Consider the following 22900-nt stretch of genomic DNA (forward strand, 5'->3'; position numbering starts at 1 on the left):
AACCGGTCAGTCGCCCTGTTTATCTCATGTCTTATAAAAGCTTATTAATGATTTATAAAGTGTTCACAACCTAATTAGTAAATGAATTACAAACTATTCGTAAACCCTTTATAAGGGTATCTTATTGTAAAGTGGTACCCATGTGTCTTCTCAGTGTTAATATAACAGGTCTTTCAGTCCTCAGATAGATACACTCCTCTTGTAATCGGTCACTGATGGACATTTTATAGACACATGACCGACAGCAGACACACAATGGAGAAGAGTGAAGTCAAAGAAAAAAAAGAAATATTTATTGTATTAACCACAATGATGTATTATGAAACAAAACATATGGAACATTTTAAAACCAGAATATTGGACAGAATAATTAAGCTTCTTTCTTTTTTTACAAATCATGTCAGGGTTAGTGGTGTGTGTGTGTGTGTGTTGTGTGTGTGTGTGTGTGTGTGTGTGTGTGTGTGTGTGTGTGTGTGTGTGTGTGTGTGTGTGTGTGTGTGTGTGTGTGTGTGTGTGTGTGTGTGTGTGTGTGTGTGTGTGTGTGTGTGTGTGTGTGTGTCTTGTGACTTGCATTAGAGAGGCATCGAGGAACGTATTACACATCGAGTCAATATGCAAGCATGACAAGCTTTATTGTCTGTAAATAAATAACTGAGCCAGACGTCACGTGATGGGAGCTCCTCTGGACGACTGATGAAGAGTCACATGAGACAGAGTCCTAACAACAATTTGGAGAACTGTGTGAAAGCTCAACTATTTTTGCCTGGATTGGAGAATTTTCTCAAACGAACAAGGTAATGTTTCAATGTGTTGTTGCCTGACTCAATAACATTTTGTTTACAGAACGATGAGCAGTTTGAAAAGGTGAAATGTTAGGATCTGTGAAGCTCCCGCCACAGTGCCGACTTCTTCATCATCACCATCAGAAATGTGTGTGTGTGTGTGTAGACAGAAGCTACTCCACAGGTCGAATGCCCTTGGCCTCCTCCAGGTTCCTCAGGGTCTCGTCCCATTGGGTGAATTGCTTAGAGAGCAGGAACATCTGCCAATCAGAGATCAGTGGTGAGTGGGAGGAGCTTTGTGATATCAGAACGTCGGTGAAACAAAAGACTAGATATGAGCAGCGATCTAAATCTCTCTCTGATTTTCCACTGCTGGGTTAAGCATTTATTAGACACGTTAGTTTAAGAACAGAACAAATAGGATTTCGGCATCATAACTGTGTTTTTATTCCTGCAAGAGATATTAAAGTATAGGGAAATTGTTGTAGTGACGTGCCATTTAGAAAACGTTAACATCAATACTACCTTTGTCTCGTGGTTTAAATAGAAATATTGTGAAAATAGAAGTGTACCATTTTGTTGTACTCCTCAAAAAGCTTCTTCACTTCCAGGGACTGAGCCTCGGTTTGGTCCTGGGACAGAGACGAACATGGGGTTAATGGATAGAACACAGTGAGAGACACACATTGAGAAAGATGGAGGGGGGGGGGGGGGGGGGGGGGGGGGGGTTACCTGCTCTTTGATGTGGATCTGCGACAGGCGCTGCAGCTTGGTGGCGTGCTCTGGCACATCTGTGAGAAACAGAAACATACAGCTAACACAGAACACACACTCCTGTACAACACCGCGGCAACACTACATCACTGAATATTAAGGGTTGACACATTCAAGCAAACAGAAAACCAATTCTGAAGATCTGTCACCAAGTATTTATCTAGTTCTAGAAAAAAACGGTTCTCAAAGGTCACCTATTATGCAAAGTCCACTTGTTCATGTCTCTTCTACATCAACATGTGTCCCCTCTTCTTCATGTCTCTTCTACATCAACATGTGTCCCCTCTTCTTCATGTCTCTTCTACATCAACATGTGTCCCCTCTTCTTCATGTCTCTTCTACATCAACATGTGTCCCCTCTTCTTCATGTCTTTTCTACATCAACATGTGTCCCCTCTTCTTCATGTCTCTTCTACATCAACATGTGTCCCCTCTTCTTCATGTCTCTTCTACATCAACATGTGTCCCCTCTTCTTCATGTCTCTTCTACATCAACATGTGTCCCCTCTTCTTCATGTCTCTTCTACATCAACATGTGTCCCCTCTTCTTCATGTCTCTTCTACATCAACATGTGTCCCCTCTTCTTCATGTCTCTTCTACATCAACATGTGTCCCCTCTTCTTCATGTCTCTTCTACATCAACATGTGTCCCCTCTTCTTCATGTCTCTTCTACATCAACATGTGTCCCCTCTTCTTCATGTCTCTTCTACATCAACATGTGTCTCCTCTTCTTCATGTCTCTTCTACATCAACATGTGTCCCCTCTTCTTCATGTCTCTTCTACATCAACATGTGTCCCCTCTTCTTCATGTCTCTTCTTCATCAACATGTGTCCCCTCTTCTTCATGTCTCTTCTACATCAACATGTGTCCCCTCTTCTTCATGTCTCTTCTTCATCAACATGTGTCCCCTCTTCTTCATGTCTCTTCTTCATCAACATGTGTCCCCTCTTCTTCATGTCTCTTCTACATCAACATGTGTCCCCTCTGTGTAAAGAGACTCTGAAAGTTTCAGGAAAAAAGATTCTCTCTCTTTTTGTCCTGATCCATTTATATAAAAACCTGTCTGAAAATGAGCTGATCAGATTTTGGCCACTTTATGATGTCATAACGATGTTTTGGCTTGTGTAACCATTAGCCAATCAGCAACCAAGGTAACCCCCCCCCCACCTTATCACCTGAATCTCCTCCTAGAGCACCATTCGTCCGGCAGTGGCTCAGTCAGTAGGGGCTTGGACTGGGAGCCGTAGGGTCGCTGGTTCAAGTCCCCGACCAGACCTAAATATGGAGTGTGGACTTCTACTTGGAGAGGTCCCAGTTCACCTCCTGCCCTGCCGTGGTGCCCTTGAGCAAGGCACCGGACACCCCCCTTCCCCCCTCACTCCCATTGCTCCCCGGGCGCTGTATAATAGCTGCCCACTGCTCCTAGTACTAGACTCCTTGTACTAGGATGGGTTAAATGCAGAGGCCAAATTTCACTGTGTGTGCTGTGTGCTGTGTGCTCTGCATGTGTGACCATTAAAGAGGGTTTCATCCCTCCCAATTCTATTCTATTGTGTCGTAGGTCACATGCCCGGACACTGACGACAGGAGACAGTGGCACGCAGATGTTGTGTTTTCCGTGCTCTGCTCAGTGTCTTGCAGGTGAACTCACCTCTGATGTAGTTGCTGTCCAGCAGAGGCTGCAAGGTGCTGACCTGCTCCAGCAAAGCAGCCTGGGTAAGCAGGAAGTCCTCCTCTGTGCAGACAAACACACACAACAGCATCACAGGGAGAACCAAAACAGATGCGAGTCTTCTATAGGTCTGCACAATTCATCACATTTATATCAGAATCACAATTTGGACTAGTGCAATACCCAAATCGCAGTAAGTGCAAAAAAAAGTCAAGGATAAATACGTGAAATATCTGAATGAAGTATTGTGGAGCTGAAGAGAAGTCCTGGTAATGTACGTAATACAAAACCTTTTAAGAAATCCCACCATGATCATTTTGAATATATATTATTCATGATAATGTGAATAATGTTTTAAAAAATGGTCATTCTCATATCAATCTTATCACAATTGCAATATCAGTCAATATGGACGCAATACGTTTTATTTCTCAAAAACGTGCAGCCCTAGTCTTCTATAATCTAAAAATCTTATTTATGCAACACCTTACAAACATTACATGCAGTGGCGGCTCCAGAGTATTTTTGTTGGGTAATCTATGGTAGGGCTAACCCATACAGTGGTGGGGCTCAAGTCAGTATTTGCAATGTCTTGTAGTAAACAAAAAGGGCGACCTGGAGCCAATCCTGCAATTTCCCCACAGGTGAAAGAGTTGACATGCTGAAAACCCAACCCCTGCAGAGGGGTCTGGGGGATTCTCCCCCAGGAGATTTTTTGAAATACTAACACAAAATACACATTCTGGTACTCTCTTGAGAAGAAAAATACATACATCTATTACACATTTAAAAAAAAAATAATGCCATTTTTGTTTTGTTACTTTGTTCTGAAAGCTGAACCTGCTGCAGCAGTGCACACACCTATCAATCATCAAACCGTGGGGTCTTATTAAATCAACACGTAATGTTGTATCGATGTATAGAGATGTACTACCGCAAAAGTATTCTCCGTCGGGACTTCCTGTAACAACACCACGCCGTTATCGTGATTCTGATTGGCCAGAAGACATTATCAAAGATGTTTTATTGAGAAGATGATCACTACGTGACAAAAGTTTTCAAAACTGTTTCTAGTCTTCGGTATTTCCAGACAAGTGGCTACTGAAATCAATCTTACTAACTGCTGTCTGTGCAATTTACTCCGCGCGAGTTGACGGACTTTATTTTGCTTACTTTAACATCATTTTTCATGGTGGGGCTAAGGTGGGGCTAAGCCATTTCTTGGTATAGCTGTAGCCTACCCCAGCCATACCCTGGCGCCGCCACTGATTACATGTAAAGCCTTAACAAATGTCAAAGAATGTTGTCTTTATATGCAATAAATGAATCCAATGCAAAGCCTAAATTAAATACACATTTGCAAACAGATGTTATTTTTAGGTAATGTATCCATCCCAGGGTCCTCCTTGTTCTTACCAGCCAGAATGAACTCCAGCTTCATGGCGTCAGGTACAGTGATGTGGTCGGTGAACTGAGGGTCCAGGTACTTCAGGAGGTCCTCAACTGCAACACAACGTCGATAAACATGATCAGACTCACAAAACACACTCTTAGATCTGAACACAGAAGAAATACTCAAGATTCAGATTCAAAGGTGTTATTGTCATATGCACAAAGCTACTCTGTAGAAATGGCAATGAACATCTTCTGACCTGAGCTCCTCCAACAATGCAACATATATAATAAAATACAACAATACAAAAGAAAAAGTCTATATACATGTAAATAGAATATGATATGTACAAGAACAGAATATGAAATTAAATAATGTAAATTAAGAAATTAAATACAGTTTATTGGGGTGATAACTATTTATATAAATTAGTATATTGCAAGATGACAACAGGAGTGTTTATCGAGGCACTTCACAGAGCTCAGGTGTTTAGCAGTCTTATGGCCTGTGGGGTAAAACTGACCCTGAGTCTGGTGAATACTGCAAGCAATGTTGAGGCATTTATCATTTTAGACCAGCACTCTGCTATTACTGGCTATTAATGTCAGGATTTTGATGTCTATTTGATGTTATAGCTTCAGCGGGCATATTTGGGGTCCCTTGTAGTCAGTCATCCATGCTGCAGCGTCGGAGACTGCTCTCAGGACCGCACTCCCACGACCCTAGTTGTTTTTCAACATCGCCACCTAGCGAGCAGGAGACATGAATATGAACGACAACGCAGAGTGTGAGTAATGTGAAGTGCACTGCTTTTAAAGTTTAACATTAATAACAATTCCGGTGTCTTGAAATGAAGTGTGATTAGCTAACATTAACTATGATAGGCAATACAAACAAACATCTGTTAGCTTATGATAGCTTCTAACAGTATTAAAGGCACTAAAAACAATTATTCGTTAGCTATAGCTTTCGGCAAAAGCATTATTAGCAAAAGCATTAGCTTCGTTAGCATATTTGATTATTTGTTTAATGAAACTGTAGCGTGATTTTGGCAAGCCCAACTAGGTGTCCTACATTAATTGTTGATTTAATCACTAATTACAGTAAGAGTGTGAGTAATGTGAATCGTGTTGTTTGTAGTTAACAACTATTCTGGTGTATTGAATTGGACAGCAATACAAGCAACACGTGCTAAATGTCATCTGTTAGCCTATGATGACTCGCTGCAAAACCAACTGTTAGCCTTTTTGTTTATTTGTTTAATGAAACCGTATGTTATGGTTATGTTATTTAGCAGAGGCTTTTATCCAAAGTGACTCACAAAAAACATAAAATAACCATAATTAACATTAGAATTTCAATACAAATAGTTACATAGTCAGTTACATTACGTATTACATTTTTAACAGGGTGATTAGTCATCTGTAACCTACGACATTTAAAAAAAGTAAACTTCCCAACCCTGATCATTAATTATAGTCAGCTAATTAATTAAACTTCAAAGGATGACAAAAGCATGTCAATATGATCTGTCTGTCCTCTACATTAAATCAGCAGTAGCCGAAGTTCTGTCTTCAGTGTAAATGCTTCTTTAATAGTCATTGTATTACTATTTGAATTCATTGTAAATGATCTTAACTGTGCTGACTGCCTGTTTACTGTTTATCAGACAGTCTCATCATTTTGACATATTTTGTAATATTGCATGAGGTGTTTTAGTCAGTTATTATGTCGGCCTATTCTGTAGGTTAGAATCTGTCGTGTCAGAATCAATTAGGCAATTAGGCTTAATTTATGTCTGTCTGTGAAATGATTTCAAAATGTTCAGTTTGACCAATTAGGCTCTCTCTTTTTCAAGATGCATATTTCAATCCAAGAGGGGAGATCCTTGCCCGACTTACAACGATGCACTACATGTTGCAAAGTCTTTCACTGCCCGTTCTGTGCCTCAAATGTGTTCCACCCAGCCAAACTGAGCAAGGTCCAAAGCCATTTAGAGATCCACTTCAACCGTGCAGTTCTCCATGAAGGTAAAGTTTGCAAACATTCTCTTGTGAAATGCAAATGGAGTTGCAATGTGTCTGCATTAAAAGCAGCCTGAATGTTATGATCAGTTCCATTTGAGCAATAAATCAAAACAAGTCCTTCTATGATTTGTTTGTGGTGACCAGTTACTTGATTCAGATGTTTGGTATTCATAATTTACACTTTAAAATAATATGATCACAAAATAATAATACTACAATTCTATGTTCTTATGTTTAAGGGTATACCATTCACAGATGTGCATTAAATTGCAGACCACGATTTCATTTCCACTGCTTCTACTGCCAATCAATGCTGATGCGCAAAGCAGACTTCATAAAACACCTGGCTTTGTGCAAGGCGAAGCCCTCCGCCATAACCCCCATCATCCCAGATCCTTCCATCCCCATCATCCCAGATCCATCAACCCCCATCATCCCACATCCATCAATCCCCATCATCCCAGATCCAGCAATCTCCATCATCCCAGGGGGAAAGATGCAAAGGGTCTGTGTAGAGCCTGTACTGAAGAAGAAATGTCCCATATGCCATGTTCTCATAAATAAAAAAAATGTGAAAAGGCACATGGAAAGAAAGCACTCTGCCAAACAAAAGGACATAACCGCAAGTTCACACCTACAGAGTGAATGCATAGATCCTGAAAATTGAGTCTATGCTGTCCACAAAGCCTTCCATGGAACAAGTATTCCTCTGCATGTTCAGAATAAAGTGTGGGGAGAAAATCAGCATGTGTCTTGTGAAAACAATGAGTGCCAGGTGAACCTGGAGTTGGCATGGAGGAGTGGAATTAAAGCCTATCAATGTACACATTTAAAATCCATAACCTACTGTTCATCCTATGCCTCCCCTATTGAGCTTGATGAAGAAACTCTAACGGAGATGGTGAACAACAAATGGTTTGGTGAAGATAAAAAGAGACTCTGCCTCGTTCGGCAAAACCTTGCCAAATGTAACCACGTCCCTTTATCTGTGTACTCGAAAACTAGAACCCCGAAGACAACTAAATATATATCCATATATGAGCCTACTGTTTCATATTACAGTCTATTGGGAAGAGTCATGTCGTACGACACAAAGAAGAATTTGTGGCACTGTCCTTGTGCAAGGTCAAAGATATCATGCCCACACAAATACATTGCAAAATGGCACTTATTTCAGACACACCGTGAACTATTCAGGAAAGTCAGAAGCACAGAGGAGGTGGAATGCCTGAGTACAGCAGCATCAACAGAGGACGAACACAGTCACGATGAGGCTGATCTGGGTGATATACCATATCCACCAAAAGGTGTCGAAAAATTGAAAGGCATGGCCCAATATATTCTGAGGAACAAAAAGTTACCTGCTGTTCTGCCAGAACATTTGCGGCTTCCTTCAGTGGAAGTGCAATATTCAAGGCACCTCATTCCAGAGGAGATGATGTGCCAGCACTGCCCTGGCAATGTGCTCTTGAGTGACCCAGTCCTCATTACACATAAGGCCAAAATCCTCACCAAGTCACGTATTGTTAACGGTAGGTCAATGATGTTGATTTATTGATTTCTTATTATAATACACTGTGTGTGTGTGTGTGTGTGTGTGTGTGTGTGTGTGTGTGTGTGTGTGTGTGTGTGTGTGTGTGTGTGTGTGTTGTGTGTGTGTGTGGTGTGTGTGTGTGTGTGTGTGTGTGTGTGGTGTGTGTGTGTGTGTGTGTGTGTGTGTGTGTGTGTGTGTGTGGTGTGTGTGTGTGTGTGTGTGTGTGTGTGTGTGTGTGTGTGGTGTGTGTGTGTGTGTGGTGTGTGTGGTGTGTGTGTGTGTGTGTGTGTGTGGTGTGTGTGTGTGTGTGTGTGTGTGTGTGGTGTGTGTGTGTGTGTGTGTGTGTGTGTGTGTGTGTGTGTGTGTGTGTGGCAGGCACTGGCATTTGTTTTCAGAAGATATTATGATAGTGTCGTTCGTTCCGGTGCACTCCGACAGCATTTAGCACTACATCGAGATTAAGATTAAACTAATTTATTTTGGGAACAGCCGCATATATGGAGTTAGCCATATGTGTGTAAATTACTGTTCATAAACATTTGAAAACAAATGCCGGTGTCGGACAGACACAAACACACCGAACACACAGAGCTGAGCTGAGCAGAGCACATACACACACACATCATGCGCCTTGGTGACTGACTGGACATCTCCTTCATAAAACTAATAAAAGGGGGAGTAATCGGGCAGTTCGATGTGTGTAGAGGTGTGTGTAGAGGTGTGTGTGGTTAACACGTAGCAGCCTGCAGTCACTCTTAAGCTGTTCTGATGAAGTTAAACACAGCGAATGCGGTGCGTAAAAAGGCACAGCTCTTTACGCGCTGGTGCTGCACTTCTCAGAGGCGGAGTATACGTCCCGCTGCCTCCTGATGTTGCAGCCATTTCATGAAGTGAAGGAGGTTTTCCTTCTATAAAACAGCTGCGGGCAGCAGATACCGTGAGAGTCCCGGACATTAATTCATAGATCAAGGCAGACTGGTTTACAGACTCTCCTGTTTTGCCAATCCGGTGCTTAAACAAATAGCTCCTCTACACCCCTGGCCGACATGTCGAAACTTAAAATGAAGTCCGAGTTTGAAATATATCTCAAATAATGTATGCACCACCATTTCCCCACATAAACATAACAGTCTGCAATCAAACGGTTGTCTCCTGTGCGCTCCTCTTCCTACTTGGCGCACCGGTAACTTTCTTGTGCGCACAAGAGGCTGAGCCGCCGAATCCCTCGGAACATCATAAAAGCCATTTTCAACCGTTTTCTGGTGAAAGATTAACTAGCTACTGGATGAAATAATATGACTGGTGGCATAGGTGCGAAAATTTAAAAAAATGTTATGATAAAATATTTTTATATATTTATAATTCTGCAAATATTACGATAAACTCACAGCTATTTCGCCGGGCCGCGGACCGGGGGTTGGGAACCCCTGCACTAGTGTCTATAATAATACTGGTAATTAGGTAGTGTTAGTAACAGGTAAACAAAACAAAGACCGAACATAAATGTCAGTCATTTCTCAGTGTTGGTCACAACTTTTGCATCATTTTAAATGTAATGTTTTTGAACATTTTCATGAACTTACACATATTACTGAATTATTTCCATTTATTATTACAACTATTTCATAATTTGACTCCTTTAAATGTCAACTGTTACCTGTTAATTCATGTGTATTCCAACAGAGTCAACTCACAACTCTACTCCCTGTCCTAATGACTTGTAAACTTTTGTGCATCTCTTTACTCATTACCATATTATAGATCATGAAGACACTCCTGAGAGAGATGATCTTTTTAGACTCGCAGAACACCTTGCACGAGTCTGGGTTTGGTGATGCTGAGTACAGAGCAATTTTTAGGTCAACAGATAAGACATACTGTTCGCCACGTTCATATGGCCAGTGGCGTTTTTATATGTACAAAAGTGGTGGGGCACAAAACACTTAGAGGTCTATAGCTTCTGCAGTGACGTGCAGTGAGGTTCATGGCTGGTGAGGCACTGGCACTGACTCTTCAGGTTTACAAATATTATATTTTGACCTAAACCAAAATATAATATTATTTTCAAAAGCTTTTTTTGTCTGATGCTTCGATTAATTTTAAACAGACAGTTCAACAAAAGGATACCCAAAAAATGTAATTTTATCATTTAAATATTGAATTGTTCTCTCTTAGTAAGATCCCATTTTCAATAAAATGGCGGTCTTACCTTGACTTGAAGATGAAGTCCATTTGCCTATCCTTCTGGACAAACATTTCTATTACTTTTTTGTAAAAGTCCTCCTTGTAGTTTCAAAAGTCTATCATAAATCTAATCGATAGATTTATGATAAAAAAATTATAAAAGTAGGGTAGACATGTGGATGTTATCCGGCTGAACAAAACGTGCATTTATCTAACAGGTACGTTTCCCACAGATCTTATTTCGAGCTATTTTCTAAAATCCTATGGAGAAACCTCATTGCTTTTTTGTGCTTACTTCCTGGTTTTAGGACGCCACTGCAGCTCTCTCGTCTCCTCTTCACACACACCACACTTTTCGCGGCACACGTACTTACAGCCAATCAGCTCTGAATGATGTGAGATGACGTATGGTGGGGATGGCAGCTCCGTGCCCCTCTGGTCATTATTTTTTTGCCACACACATTAACGGGGGAAATACTCTGAGCATGCGCAGTGTAGTTTTTACAGTCATCGTTCACTTCACAGCGAGAGGAAGGGGCATGATCAGGTTTTGTCCCACATGGCTCTAAACAGCTCAATAGGCACACACTGTGACTGTAGACACACTAATTAGAAGAACACAGACTAAAACAGCAATGTACAGATGAATCAGATGATTAAACATGATCTTAAAATATATTTTATATATTTTTTTATTTATTTTTTGCATTTTTTGTAATCATTATTTGTAATACTTTCTGCTGACACTAGGTGGGGCTGTGCCCCACCTGCCCCTAATGACCAGTCGCCACTGCATATGGCACATTACATTTTGGCTACGTTCCTATAGCCTGTACTGGTATGTTTTGGTTCCTATTGTCTAATGTCTCAGTGGTTGTCACATATATCTGTTTGAAATGATTTGTATTGCTTTTCTCTGATTTTAGGAAATAATTGTTATCTTTTTAAAGATCTGTTCATGCCGGTACTGCAAGGCAATTTTGACAAAGACATGTGGCAGCTACTGTAGACTTATGTGCACAAGTACCAAAGAACTTTAACATTATGATTTCCAAAATTTCTTTTTGTTAATTTTTGTCTTGCAGAAGTCTTGCTCAGCAGATTGATCCTGGGAGCTGGACTGAGAAGACTGGGCATGATATTGCGGTGAATAATCAATGCACAACAAATATTAATAATAAATCCATAGCTACTGCAAAGATAAATTACTATTGCCTGTACTCTGCACATCATGTAAAAATCATCATGTGACGGAGAAGACTTGGGTTTTATCTATCAGTCATGTATTTAATGTTATCTTTTTTTGTTGTTGATTTTAGGGCTTGCCACGCCAGATCTGTGGAAATGACTGCGGGATTTTATGCTTATGGTAGGGTATCAGTTGGTACGTTTGCAGGCTTCTGTAAACATTGTAAATATAATGCTTTGTTTTCCATCTTCTTTGTTCCAGTATACTCTGTCCATTGTTACAAGCGCCGGGTTTGAATTCCATTTTCTTTTACCAAAGAAGTAAATGCCTACTTAAGGTGTTGCTTATGTTGCATCATACTGTTCATCTTGAAGAAAAATGATTTATTATGGACATTGTGAATCAAAAATTGTCTTTGTCACTTTCACATTTCATTCAGATGGACATGCCTTTGATTCGGAAGTGGTGGTGTCTTCTTCTCATGGAGCGTTTTGAAATACAAGGGTATGAAAGCCCTTAACAATATGTGTGTTTTAATTTCAGTAACACTTATTTTGAGGGTCACTTGTAGATTATCTACAATCTCTCAACAAACTCGGTAGCATGTCAATAGAACATCTGTTAGTTATATTAGGTTAACCATCTACAGATCAGTAGACCATCAGTAACAAGAGCTGTAAGACTCTGGATGGCAATATCTGTTGAGATTATTAATGCATATCAATTGTGCACCAATGCCTTAGCCTTTTCCTATGCAATACTTTAGATTACATCTTGTTCTTATTGTTTCAAAGGCATGGCCAAAGGTTTGCCTTCTGGACTCTGGAGGCCAGAAGCTTGCTCGAGGGAACCCTTCAGCCAGTGTTCAGAGTGCCACGACAGAGTGCCAGAATGGATATCTCCCAGGAGAAGGTGGCCAACAGCAGACCAACAGCAGATTGAAGAATCCACAGTGTGGAAATTGTGCCCAATAAATGTATTCTGCACTGAAATGCCTCTCGGTCAAATTGCATGTTTATCTTTTGCAGCCTGGTGCATAAACACACTAACAGTTGTTTTTCAGTAATGTAGCACCTCTTCAAAGACACATTTGATTTGATTTACGTGTAATACAATAAAAAAATATATATAATAAATGTATGTCTACATACAATATACATTTACAATTATAAATAGATGATATCATTATTACTACAATATATATATATTTACGTTGTAATAAGTAAATGTCTACTTTTGCGATTTTCCTGCATTTTTAGATGGTTAATAACAAGCATTACAATGTCTACTTTTGCGGTCATCCAAACAAAACATATTAACAACAAATTGTTGTTGTAAAAAATAAACAATAATAAATAAGTAAATGTCTACTTTTGCGATTTTCATGCATTTTTAGATGGTTAATAACATGCATTACAATGTCTACTTTTGCGGTCATCCAATCCGCTAGGTGGCGATGTTGCAAAACAACTAGGGTCGTGGGAGTGCGGTCCTGAGAGTGCAGCCTCCGACGCTGCAGCTTCATACTATTGAAAAAAGTATGTATAGAGAGGCGAAGTCCCTACCCTTCCGGTTGAGTTCCATGGGACCTTATTTCGGAAAAGTTATGCATTGAAGTCAATGGAGAGAGAAAGATTATCTTTCAATTTAAAAGATAATTTTACAAGTCAAAAAAAAAAAAATGTGTCGTAAAACTGAGGTAACACTTTTTTTGTGTGAAACCGCTCAATGAACTACATCTCCCGTCTCGCACCACACACCAAGACGGCCGTCACGTTGGCACATTTCACTTCTTTCTTTCAGAATGAGGCGGAAAGTATTAAAAGAGGTGAAAATCACTCCAAGTCTGGGCATGTTGAGAGCTGTACATACACACAAGGGGAGTGAGTCGGTTCATAAGAGCCAGCATGCGGGACCGGGACTCTGGGATTTGTAGTCTTTCTAGTTGCGTATTTTTCATAGTCTTATATTTCAACAGTTTTACGACAAACTGTGACTTTTTTGACATGGAAATTATTATTTAAGATTGACAAACATCATATGTGTAATTCGTGGCACAATTCAAACGGGATCGAAAGATAATCTTTCTCTCCCCATTGACTTCAATACATCATTTTTCCGAAATAAGGTCCCATGGGTCGGAAGTAGATGGGCGGGACTTCGCCTCTCTATAGCTATTTATTACATAATTTCATTACTTAGATTTTGGAATACTGTAAGCCAAGATATGATACAACATGTCAAGTCAAATGATTCACACTTCATATATCTTTATATGCACACTCCTTGGACAATTTTGAACATTTCTCCACCAAACTAGCACTTCTAATAACTGCACACCTCTTTAATTTTAGAACAGATTTTTATTCAGATTCATGCTTTGAGGAAGCCCTATTTTCCTTTGATCCAAATACAAAAATAAAGACAAGTTACACTGCTACCAAGTTTGCATCACAGCCACAGCTAATGCCAGGGACTTCCGGTAGCTTTGCCTTTCAAAATAAACTACTTCCCCAGAGGCTTTTCTGGCAATTGTTTTTTGACAGACAGACAGACAGAAAGGCGGACAGACGGGCGGACGGACGGACAGACAGACAGACAGACAGACAGACAGACAAACAAACAGACAAGACAGACAGGCAGGCAGACAGGCAGGCAGGCAGGCAGGCAGGCAGACAGACAGGTAGGTAGGTATAGATAGATACATAGATAGGTAGGTAGATAGATAGATAGATAGATAGATAGATAGATAGATATATCTCTGTCCACCAGGAGGCAGTGTTTATATTCCACATATGTGACTTTTGCTCCTCCATTCTACGCATGCGCAGAAAGTAATTCGACCCTCAAACCCGGATGTAACCAACGCCTAACCTGTCCGAAGAAAAACGGTGAGTAGAGTTAGAAAAACAGCCTTGAAATACATATGTATTCTTTATTATACTATGGTACTTATGTAAGAAAGTCCCGTTAACAGAACAAAGCTTTTACCGAAAGAAAATGCCTTTTAATTGCTGTTAAAATCCGCGTACTGTTAAAGTTTCCGAGCTATAATTTAGTGTCGGCTAACATCAGTCTTGGAAAATGAAGTTGTTATCTCTGCTGGTTGTTTTATTATTCACCTGTTTTGTATTTATAGAATAAACTGTCGCTAGTTTATGTAGTTAGATAATAATGGCAACAGTTTGACAGACGACATACACTTGAATAACCTCTCATTTCATCAATCTGAGCGAAAAGGAGCAAATTACTAAAATTAGCCTCAGATTTAACAGCTTTATTTGGTTGGTTAAAGCTTCTTAATGTCAAGTTTGTGCTTTAAAGTTTCCACAGATCTGCGTTTATCTGATGAGTTGCTTGTTTAGCGGAAGTGTTGGGCAGTATCCGCCTCTGAATGGGCTAATACAGGCCGTCGTTTTGTTACACATCTCTGGTATGTAGTCTATGCGGAAGGGATTCACTGTCATCAATAAGCAGACACATGTAGCAACAAGCTAAGGATGTGAAGATTTGTACTATTTCTGCTACCTTAATCATTTATCTTACTAACAACCCACAATACCACAGAATTATAACGCTAAAATCAAGCAAGAGTACTTTAAATGGAGAAATCCTACTTGTACACCCTACATTTTGTATTGTTTGTATTATTTACCAAGTCTTCCACTTGAAACTAGATCTGTCTGTGTGTTTGAAATATCAAATATCATAAATAGTTGGTATTTACAGCACATCTGGATGCGATAAAGCATTACATAAGAGTCACATTGCAGGTTACACAGTGCGAACACCTTTTTTCACCTTCCCATTATTGTTTTTTGTAACAAGTTGAGGAACTACATACATGTATGGATGTAGATTAACAAAGAGTAGACATCTTTAACCTCTTTGGAGACAATCTAGTAAGTTAAAAATGTAACAGAAGTCCTTTTATTTTGGCTATAAACCTGCCTAGTGATGTTTTTATTTAATGAAGTTTCCTGAATTAAACTGGACTTTTCCTATAATAAAAGTGCAAAACTGGAAAGGTATTTTTGTCTTAACAAGGCCTTCCAATGTTTTTGTTTTACATATCTAACTAGAGATGTCTTATTACTGGACATTTCCAAAAGACATGCCAGTGTTTGGCCCCACAAGATACACAATACATAACACCAGCATAAGAAACATAAACTAGACAATGCCGTATATAAATAAATAAAACAGAGGATGTGTGATGGATAATGATCAGGGTGGGTATGCGAGTGTGTGTATGAGACGTGATTTGAAAATGGGGAGAGAGTCAGTGTTGCGGATCTCAGGTGGGAGGGAGTTCCAGAGGCGGGGTGCAGAGCGGCTGAAGGCTTTAAACCACATGTGTCAAACTCAAGGCCCGGGGGCCAAATCAGGCCCGTGGTGGATTTAATTTCAGCCCGCAGGATAATTTCTAATTACTATTAGATCTGGCCCGCCGGTATATTGCACGCACACCTTCACTCAATCCTGAGGGTCTCCTCAGCTCAGAGCCTGACCCCAAACATTGATGAACTTGCCCCCAAGATGAGATGCCAAGTATCTGGCTTGAACTAGCATCACAGAGCAGCACACTGAGTTTACATGGATGTTTCCTTCTGCACTTTTCTTCTTGAGACAACAGGGCATGTTTGGTTTGTTCTTTGAGGGAAATAGTTTTTTTGAAGCTGTTGTTGGCCTGTGGAAAAATGTAATCATAAGAAATGACTCCGGAAAAGCTGCAGATAGAGCCATGAGAAATGAATGCAACTGTTTATTTAATGTTTAATGTTGTTTTTATAGGCAATAATTTAAGCTTTGTTAGTTCCAGGTTTAATATGTGCAATAAGTTCATTTCAATAAGTTTTGCAATAAACATTGAACCAGTCCGGCCCTCGACTAGTACCCATTTTTTAATTTTGCCCCACTGTGTATTTGAGTTTGACACCCCTGCTCTAGACCCCATGGTGGTTAAACAGAAGGGGGGTGCAGTGAGGTGGAGGGAAGTGCGGATGGGTGTGTTGATGTGCAGGAGGTCGGAGAGGTACAGAGGAGTGAGGTTATGGATGGCCTTAAAGGTCAGGAGCAGAATCTTAAACACGATACGGGATTTGACGGGGAGCCAGTGAAGCTGCTGAAGAACAGGAGTGATGTGGTTAATGGAGGGGGTTCTGGTGATGATGTATACAAACTTAAGCAGTGTCAAATTGATAAACACAAATATGACTGATTCTAAATTGCATTTAAACAAATGATCTCCTTAATTACACATCCGAAAGGGGTGGGAAGAAGTTTACACTTATTTAATCCCACCCCTTCTTTCAGTCTTAATATTTAACACTGTAACTGACAACTCTTTTGTTATTGTTTTCATCTCATTAATATGAATAAAGTTAAGGTAACAGAAATAACTTAAAGGGGACCTATCATGCAAAATGCACTTTTATACATGAATATGTGTCCCCGGTGTTCCAGGGAACTCACCAAGTGTCAGAAAACACAACCCTCTCTATTTTCCTCCATACCCAAATCTCTAAAAAAGGGTCTGCAACGGATCTGATCAAAACTGATCCAGATTTGAACACTGTCCTGACGTCACAGAAGTGGCGCTACGGCTATTGGGCCGAATGTGGGGTTGGGCCACGGCCGGCCATTGCCGCTCGAAAGCTCTGGAGACGCTGTAGTACATATGCCAGGCCTGTAAGTGGCGCTGTAGTCTGCCACAAAAGCCGCGAAGAAGACTTCCCGCGCATGGTTACCATGGTTACCCTTCTGTTTATTCTCCACTGTGGCTTTTTTTCTCCCTCCCCGAGGCAAGCGTTTGCTCCCGCTGCTTTAATGCAATGCAATCCCTCCCCGTCGAGGCAAGCACTGTAATTCTCTCCGGTTAGTCCACCAGCAGATGACAAACACCCACCTCTCCGCCTCTTCCAAGGAACGAGGGGACCGTGAGGTGTCCTTTAATGCATTTTGCAATACAGCTCAGGTGCATCATTAATTGTATCCTCCAAAATGACCGTGATTAAAATCAAACACCTCTCTAAAATAGAAACCGAGCATTTTAACCTTCATTAAAGTCGTGCTTTATTGCAGGTCGGTTTTATTAGACTTCATTAGTTTTCATTAGGTGTGCGTAATAAACTGGCAGCTGATTGTAAGGTTATTAAGTGTATCGGCCGTGTAAAATCTTACAAGATACACAGGATGTTACAGGCAAAGACCTTTCGGTACCACTTTACAATAAGACTACCCTTATAAAGGATTCATAAAGGGGTTTTAATTAGGTTGTAAACACTTTATTAATCATTAAGAACCATTTATAAACCAGTTCTAACATAGTTTGCATACATCAACACAGGCTCACTATTTGGCAAGATGATTAAGCCTTATATTGGCTACTTGGCGAGAATCAACTCAGTGAGCAACAGATACCAAGGATGCTGGCTGATGAAGAAGACGAAGTACGCTAGGTAGCCAATATAAGGCTTAGTCATCTTGCCAACTAGTGAGCCCACATGTATCTGTACAGCTAAGTCTTATATTGGCTACCTAGCTTACTTCGTCTTCTTCATCAGCTAGCATCCTTGGTATCTGTTGTTCACTGAGTTGATTCCCCCCCCATCCATTCAGTAGAAGCCTTCCGAGTAAATCGCCAGAACGCCGACACCTCCTCATCTCCACCGCTCCCATGTTTTCTTTTGTGTTGCCATAAGTTAGTCTCTCTGCGTTTGTGCGCGGGGCTAATGCTAATAATGCTAATGCCAGTAAATACAATGGCGGCTTCACAAAACCTTTCCAAGTTTTACGGGGCGTGGTTTGCAATTCGCCCAGCCAATCAGAAATTGGAACTTTTTTCTCCCCAGGAAAGTACCACCTCTCTAGCAGGGACTGAAAAGGGGGTAAAAGTTTTCATGAACTAAGTTCTCTTTTTGGTGTGAACGCAAAATCCCAGCAACTATCGGAGCTAAAAGGGAAAAGTACTCCGGTGTGAAAGCGCCTATTATATCACGGCTAAGAACCAATCAGATTGCTTGATTGGACTCATCCGTTTTATAAATAGCATTTTAATTGGTTAACTATACTTACCAACGAGAAATGATATCTGTCTCATAAATATGTAGAAATACAAATTAAAAGAAATTCCCTCGTGCATTGGAAAATAAGAATAAACAGGAAAATCAACACTCAAGTAAAGTACCTCAAAACTGTATTCATGCACAGTCTTTGAGAAAATGCACTTAGCTACTTCGCTTGCCTGACTCAAACTTGTAACAGATATTTATATTTTGAGCCTTTTGTCGGTTTGACACTTGAATCATTGTGCTTCCTGTTGATGTAAATATGTGGTAACTTGTTACTTCCTCCCAGCGTCTGCCTCTTACAGACTGACTGTATTTCTGTTTGATTTTGATGTTTCCTTTCTGCTCTCTCTCTCTGTAGATGCAGACTATAAAGTGTGTAGTGGTAGGGGACGGCGCTGTAGGAAAGACCTGCTTACTGATCTCCTACACAACCAACAAGTTCCCCTCAGAATATGTGCCCACGGTGAGAGGATTTGCTGAGTCATATTGTGTTTATACATGTCGACTTGGAGCTTCCCTTTTCTTTAAATATCTCCGTGATGGAAATACCATGCAATCAAACATTTTATTTTTTGCGAATAATCTGTCTTTTCTGTGTGTGTGAAGGTTTTCGACAATTATGCAGTGACGGTGATGATCGGGGGAGAGCCCTATACACTCGGATTATTTGATACAGCAGGTAACATGAATGTTTTTTTTTAAATCTAGCTTTCTTTTCTTATATCTGTCACTATAAAGCAAGTGTTAATACGTCCCGTCTCTCTGTGATTGTGTCTCTCAGGTCAGGAGGACTACGACAGGCTGCGTCCGCTCAGCTATCCTCAGACTGACGTGTTCCTCATATGTTTCTCCAGCGTCTCCCCCTCGTCATTTGAAAACGTCAAAGAGAAGGTCAGTGTTTATGAATGAGTTTGTTTATCATTGTGGAAAAACACAACCCCTGTCTTTTGTTGTTGGATGTATCTCATGCCTTGCCTTGCCATGTGTTTGTTTGTTGATTATTTTTATCATTGATAAATCGGCAGATAGTTTCAAAGTTATTGGATTAATCGTTGGGTAAAGAAGATTGTGAAAATAGCTATCACAATTACCATGTTTCCTAAATGAAAGTGATCAAATGTCCTGTTTTGTTCCACTAACAGTCCAAACCCCTAAAGTAATACAAAAATTGAATAGCAAATCATTATATTTAAGAAGCGGGAGCAAAGGAAAGTTTGACATTTTAACGTTATTTTAAGATTATGTACAATAATGTATTATATTAGTTATGCATTATTGTGTATTAGTATTCTATTATATTAATCATTTCAGCTGTATAGACGTTATGAGGGCCCATTACTTTGTTAAATGTTATGATACAAGATCAGAAACGATACCCTTTGTTAAAGCATTGATGAGAAAAACATTTTTTCAACCCGTTTACATTGAGATATATAGATTTTTGTACAAAACTTATTTTTAATTTAACAAAAAAGCCAACATTTCAAGTAATAAAAGTTGTCTTAACAGAAACAACTTTAAAATATCATTCATTGTATACATTAAATTGTCTGATTGTTGCAAAATGTTGTTTTAAATCAGGAAGTATTTGATCAAAAGCAAGCATTTGAATCCAGTACCTTGACTTTCAGTACCTTTTTTTAATACTCAGATCGACATACACATTTATTTGATACCCAAAAATAATCTTTCTTCCATATTTTCCCCAGTGGGTTCCTGAGATTTCTCACCACTGCCCGCGCACCCCCTTCCTGTTAGTGGGCACGCAGGTGGATCTGCGGGAAGACAGCAACACCATCGAGAAGCTGGCGAAGAACAAACAGCGCCCGCTATATCCTGAGAGCGGAGAGAAGCTGGCGCGGGAGCTGAAGGCCGTCAAATACGTGGAGTGCTCTGCTCTCACACAGGTAACACTTTCATCACACTGTTAACGCTGAAATAGGATGTAGGATATGGACACAATCTTAAATTCACAGCACAATGTGAGGTGGAGCGTTGATGTTTTTGCAAAGAGGTTTATGTATTGTGTTGCAGAGATTTCTACTAAAATTAGCCTCAGCCTGTCCTGTCTTGTAATACTGCTTGACAACTCGAGAGGTTATACTGAGTGCATGTATGGGTCAAAGAGGACATATTATATACATTTTCAGTTTCATTAGTATGTAGTGTCTCTACTGGGACATGTCTCCATGCTTTAATGTTCAAAAAGCTCTTTATTTTTCTCATACTGCCTGTGCTGCAGCACCTCTTTTCACCCTCTGTCTGAAACCAGAGCCCAGTCTGCTCTGATTGGTTAGCTGGCCGGCTCTGTTGTGATTGTTCTGATGAACTAAAGTAGATCGCGTTCACACTGGAGTAAGTTCCCTGAGGGAGGATTAGTCAAATGAAGCCGCTGACGTCACTTCTTCTTCTGCTTTGGGTTTACTGGCAGGCCGCAAACAACTTCACGGCGTATACTGCCACCCGAAGTCCCCGGCCGGAAGTCCCCGGAGTTGGGGACTGGCTTCAGTAGAAGCTGCTGGGACAAAACCTTTTCAGAGTTTTACGGGGCGTGGTTTGCAATCCTCCCAGCCAATCAGAAATGGGAACCTTTTTTTCCCATGAAAGTCCCTGCTCTCTAGCAGGGACTGAAAATGGGGTGGAAAGGTTCTCATCAACTAATTTTAGTTCCGGATCTTTTTGGTGTGAACGCAACATTTTCGGAATTATATTGGAACTATACTGGGAAAAGTACTCCGGTGTGAAAGCGCCTATGGCCTCTTTAAACTGAAAGCAACTTGATATTTGTGAAATCAGGCAATAATCCAGACCATAATAAACATTTTTCTGCCTTGTTTCCTGTTCTTTCCATCCAGCGAGGGCTGAAGAATGTGTTTGACGAGGCCATCCTGGCCGCCCTGGAGCCTCCTGAGACCAAAACCAAGAGAAAGTGCGTCCTGCTATAGATGAACAACGACGGCGAGAGACGGTGTTAGAAATAAAGGTGGGGCGAATCAAATCATCAGAAAGATCAATGGCCATCTTGGAAAAAAAGGACAAAACAAAAGGGGAAGGGAGGTACAATGCCATTGAGACTTACTCTCAAACACGTGTACACTGATTGTGCCTTGAAAATAAAGGTTGAAAGATGCTGAGGGAGCTTCAGCATGCAGTGAGTGTCACCTATCTCCTCTTCTGAAAGCTTTTAGCAATACTCTCTCTACAAATACTCAGGTGGGCGGGCCCCCCCTGCCTGTCACTGTTGCTCCATTCTTTTTAAAGATTATTTTATATAATTGCTTTTGACCTCCTCTGTGTTTTCCCTATTGGGGCTTTTGAACCCAGTTTAGAGAAACACTTCAACATTAAGTTCTATAGTGAAGATCAGTTTTTTAAAGGGGCGACTTAGTGTTAAGTGTTACTCTATTTTATTTTCTGCTCCTTTTGAATTACATAAGGAAAGCAGAGATGAATTGTCACTCCAAACAAACATCGTTAACTTTCTTTAAGTTCCCAGAAACGTCTGGGGAGGCCAAATCTGCGTTTTTACCCATTTCCCTGCTTCTATAGAATTATGAAATTCTATTTTATTCTTCTTTTATGTTCATTGTATTAATTCTGTGACTGTTTTGGGAAATGTGTAGCAGTTATTCATTTTTGAAACCTTTTTTTTTTGTATTGCTAGACGACCAACTTTGAACGATTTGATAATAAAACAAATTAAATTGTAATGTTTTGAATATTTCTTAATCTTGGCAGAGATTGAGACCAAAACCTTTTGCTAGTACATTTCTGGGTGTTTGTAATCACAGGATCTTTTTAATAAAATGGTTTAATGATGAAGAAAGCGGCCATTGTTTTGTGTGTTGGAGGGAGGATGGTGCATGCACAACAAATGATAACTCTAGTGAACCGCAGTAGAGGTGGTTTGTGGATATTAAATGCATTTTATTTCTTAAAGTAATGCAAATCTTTGCATGGCTTACATCAGTTCCATGTCAGCTGCTGGTGCATTGCAGTGTGTTTTGTCCCTGCACTCACACTGGCACCTATATCTGACAGCTTGCAAGCATTATGGTTCTCTGAAATAAATTAGAAACTACATCAAATAAGTTCTTAGAGGACACTCATACAATTGTGTCTACTGATCAATTTCTTAAAGGGGACCTATCATGCAAAATGCACTTTTTGATGTCTTTTATACATAAATATGTGTCCCCGGTGTGTCAGGGAACTCCACGCAGCGTCAGAAAATAAAACCCTCTCTTTTCCTCCGTACCCAAATCTCT

At 40.2% G+C, this 22900-nt stretch overlaps 2 protein-coding genes across 2 annotated transcripts; one reads left to right on the plus strand and one right to left on the minus strand.

The window, feature by feature from the left end:
• Window positions 1-527: 527 nt before the first annotated feature.
• LOC117494734 (dynactin subunit 3-like) lies at window positions 528-7132 on the minus strand. Its single transcript, XM_034145682.1, has 6 exons — window positions 6996-7132; window positions 4649-4788; window positions 3212-3295; window positions 1515-1573; window positions 1355-1414; window positions 528-1042 (listed from the first exon to the last, which is right to left on the minus strand). Exons 1-6 carry the CDS (start codon window positions 7130-7132, stop codon window positions 956-958), a joined length of 567 nt encoding a protein of 188 aa, XP_034001573.1. The 3' UTR covers window positions 528-955.
• Window positions 7133-14343: 7211 nt separating this feature from the next.
• On the plus strand, window positions 14344-22458 carry cdc42l (cell division cycle 42, like). The gene is made up of 6 exons (XM_034145746.1): window positions 14344-14450; window positions 18991-19095; window positions 19239-19311; window positions 19414-19523; window positions 20342-20539; window positions 21488-22458. The coding sequence occupies exons 2-6, from the start codon at window positions 18991-18993 to the stop codon at window positions 21575-21577; spliced, it is 576 nt and encodes a 191-aa protein (XP_034001637.1). The 5' UTR covers window positions 14344-14450; the 3' UTR covers window positions 21578-22458.
• Window positions 22459-22900: the final 442 nt, after the last annotated feature.

This window comes from Trematomus bernacchii, unplaced genomic scaffold (assembly GCF_902827165.1).
Source record: "Trematomus bernacchii unplaced genomic scaffold, fTreBer1.1, whole genome shotgun sequence".
Taxonomy (NCBI): Eukaryota; Metazoa; Chordata; class Actinopteri; order Perciformes; family Nototheniidae; genus Trematomus; species Trematomus bernacchii.

What these genes read in the sequence shown, in the direction of transcription:
- LOC117494734 (XM_034145682.1), bottom strand. Translation starts at nt 7,132, where the DNA reads ATGGAGATTGCTGGATCTGGGATGATGGGGATTGATGGATGTGGGATG. An exon ending in GCTGGAGTTCATTCTGGCTG is followed by an intron (nt 3,296 to 4,648) that starts GTAAGAACAAGG and finishes TTGTCTGCACAG; the next exon opens with AGGAGGACTTCCTGCTTACC. An exon ending in GGACAGCAACTACATCAGAG is followed by an intron (nt 1,574 to 3,211) that starts GTGAGTTCACCT and finishes TGTTTCTCACAG; the next exon opens with ATGTGCCAGAGCACGCCACC.
- cdc42l (XM_034145746.1), top strand. Translation starts at nt 18,991, where the DNA reads ATGCAGACTATAAAGTGTGTAGTGGTAGGGGACGGCGCTGTAGGAAAG. An exon ending in CCTCAGAATATGTGCCCACG is followed by an intron (nt 19,096 to 19,238) that starts GTGAGAGGATTT and finishes GTGTGTGTGAAG; the next exon opens with GTTTTCGACAATTATGCAGT. An exon ending in AGTGCTCTGCTCTCACACAG is followed by an intron (nt 20,540 to 21,487) that starts GTAACACTTTCA and finishes CTTTCCATCCAG; the next exon opens with CGAGGGCTGAAGAATGTGTT.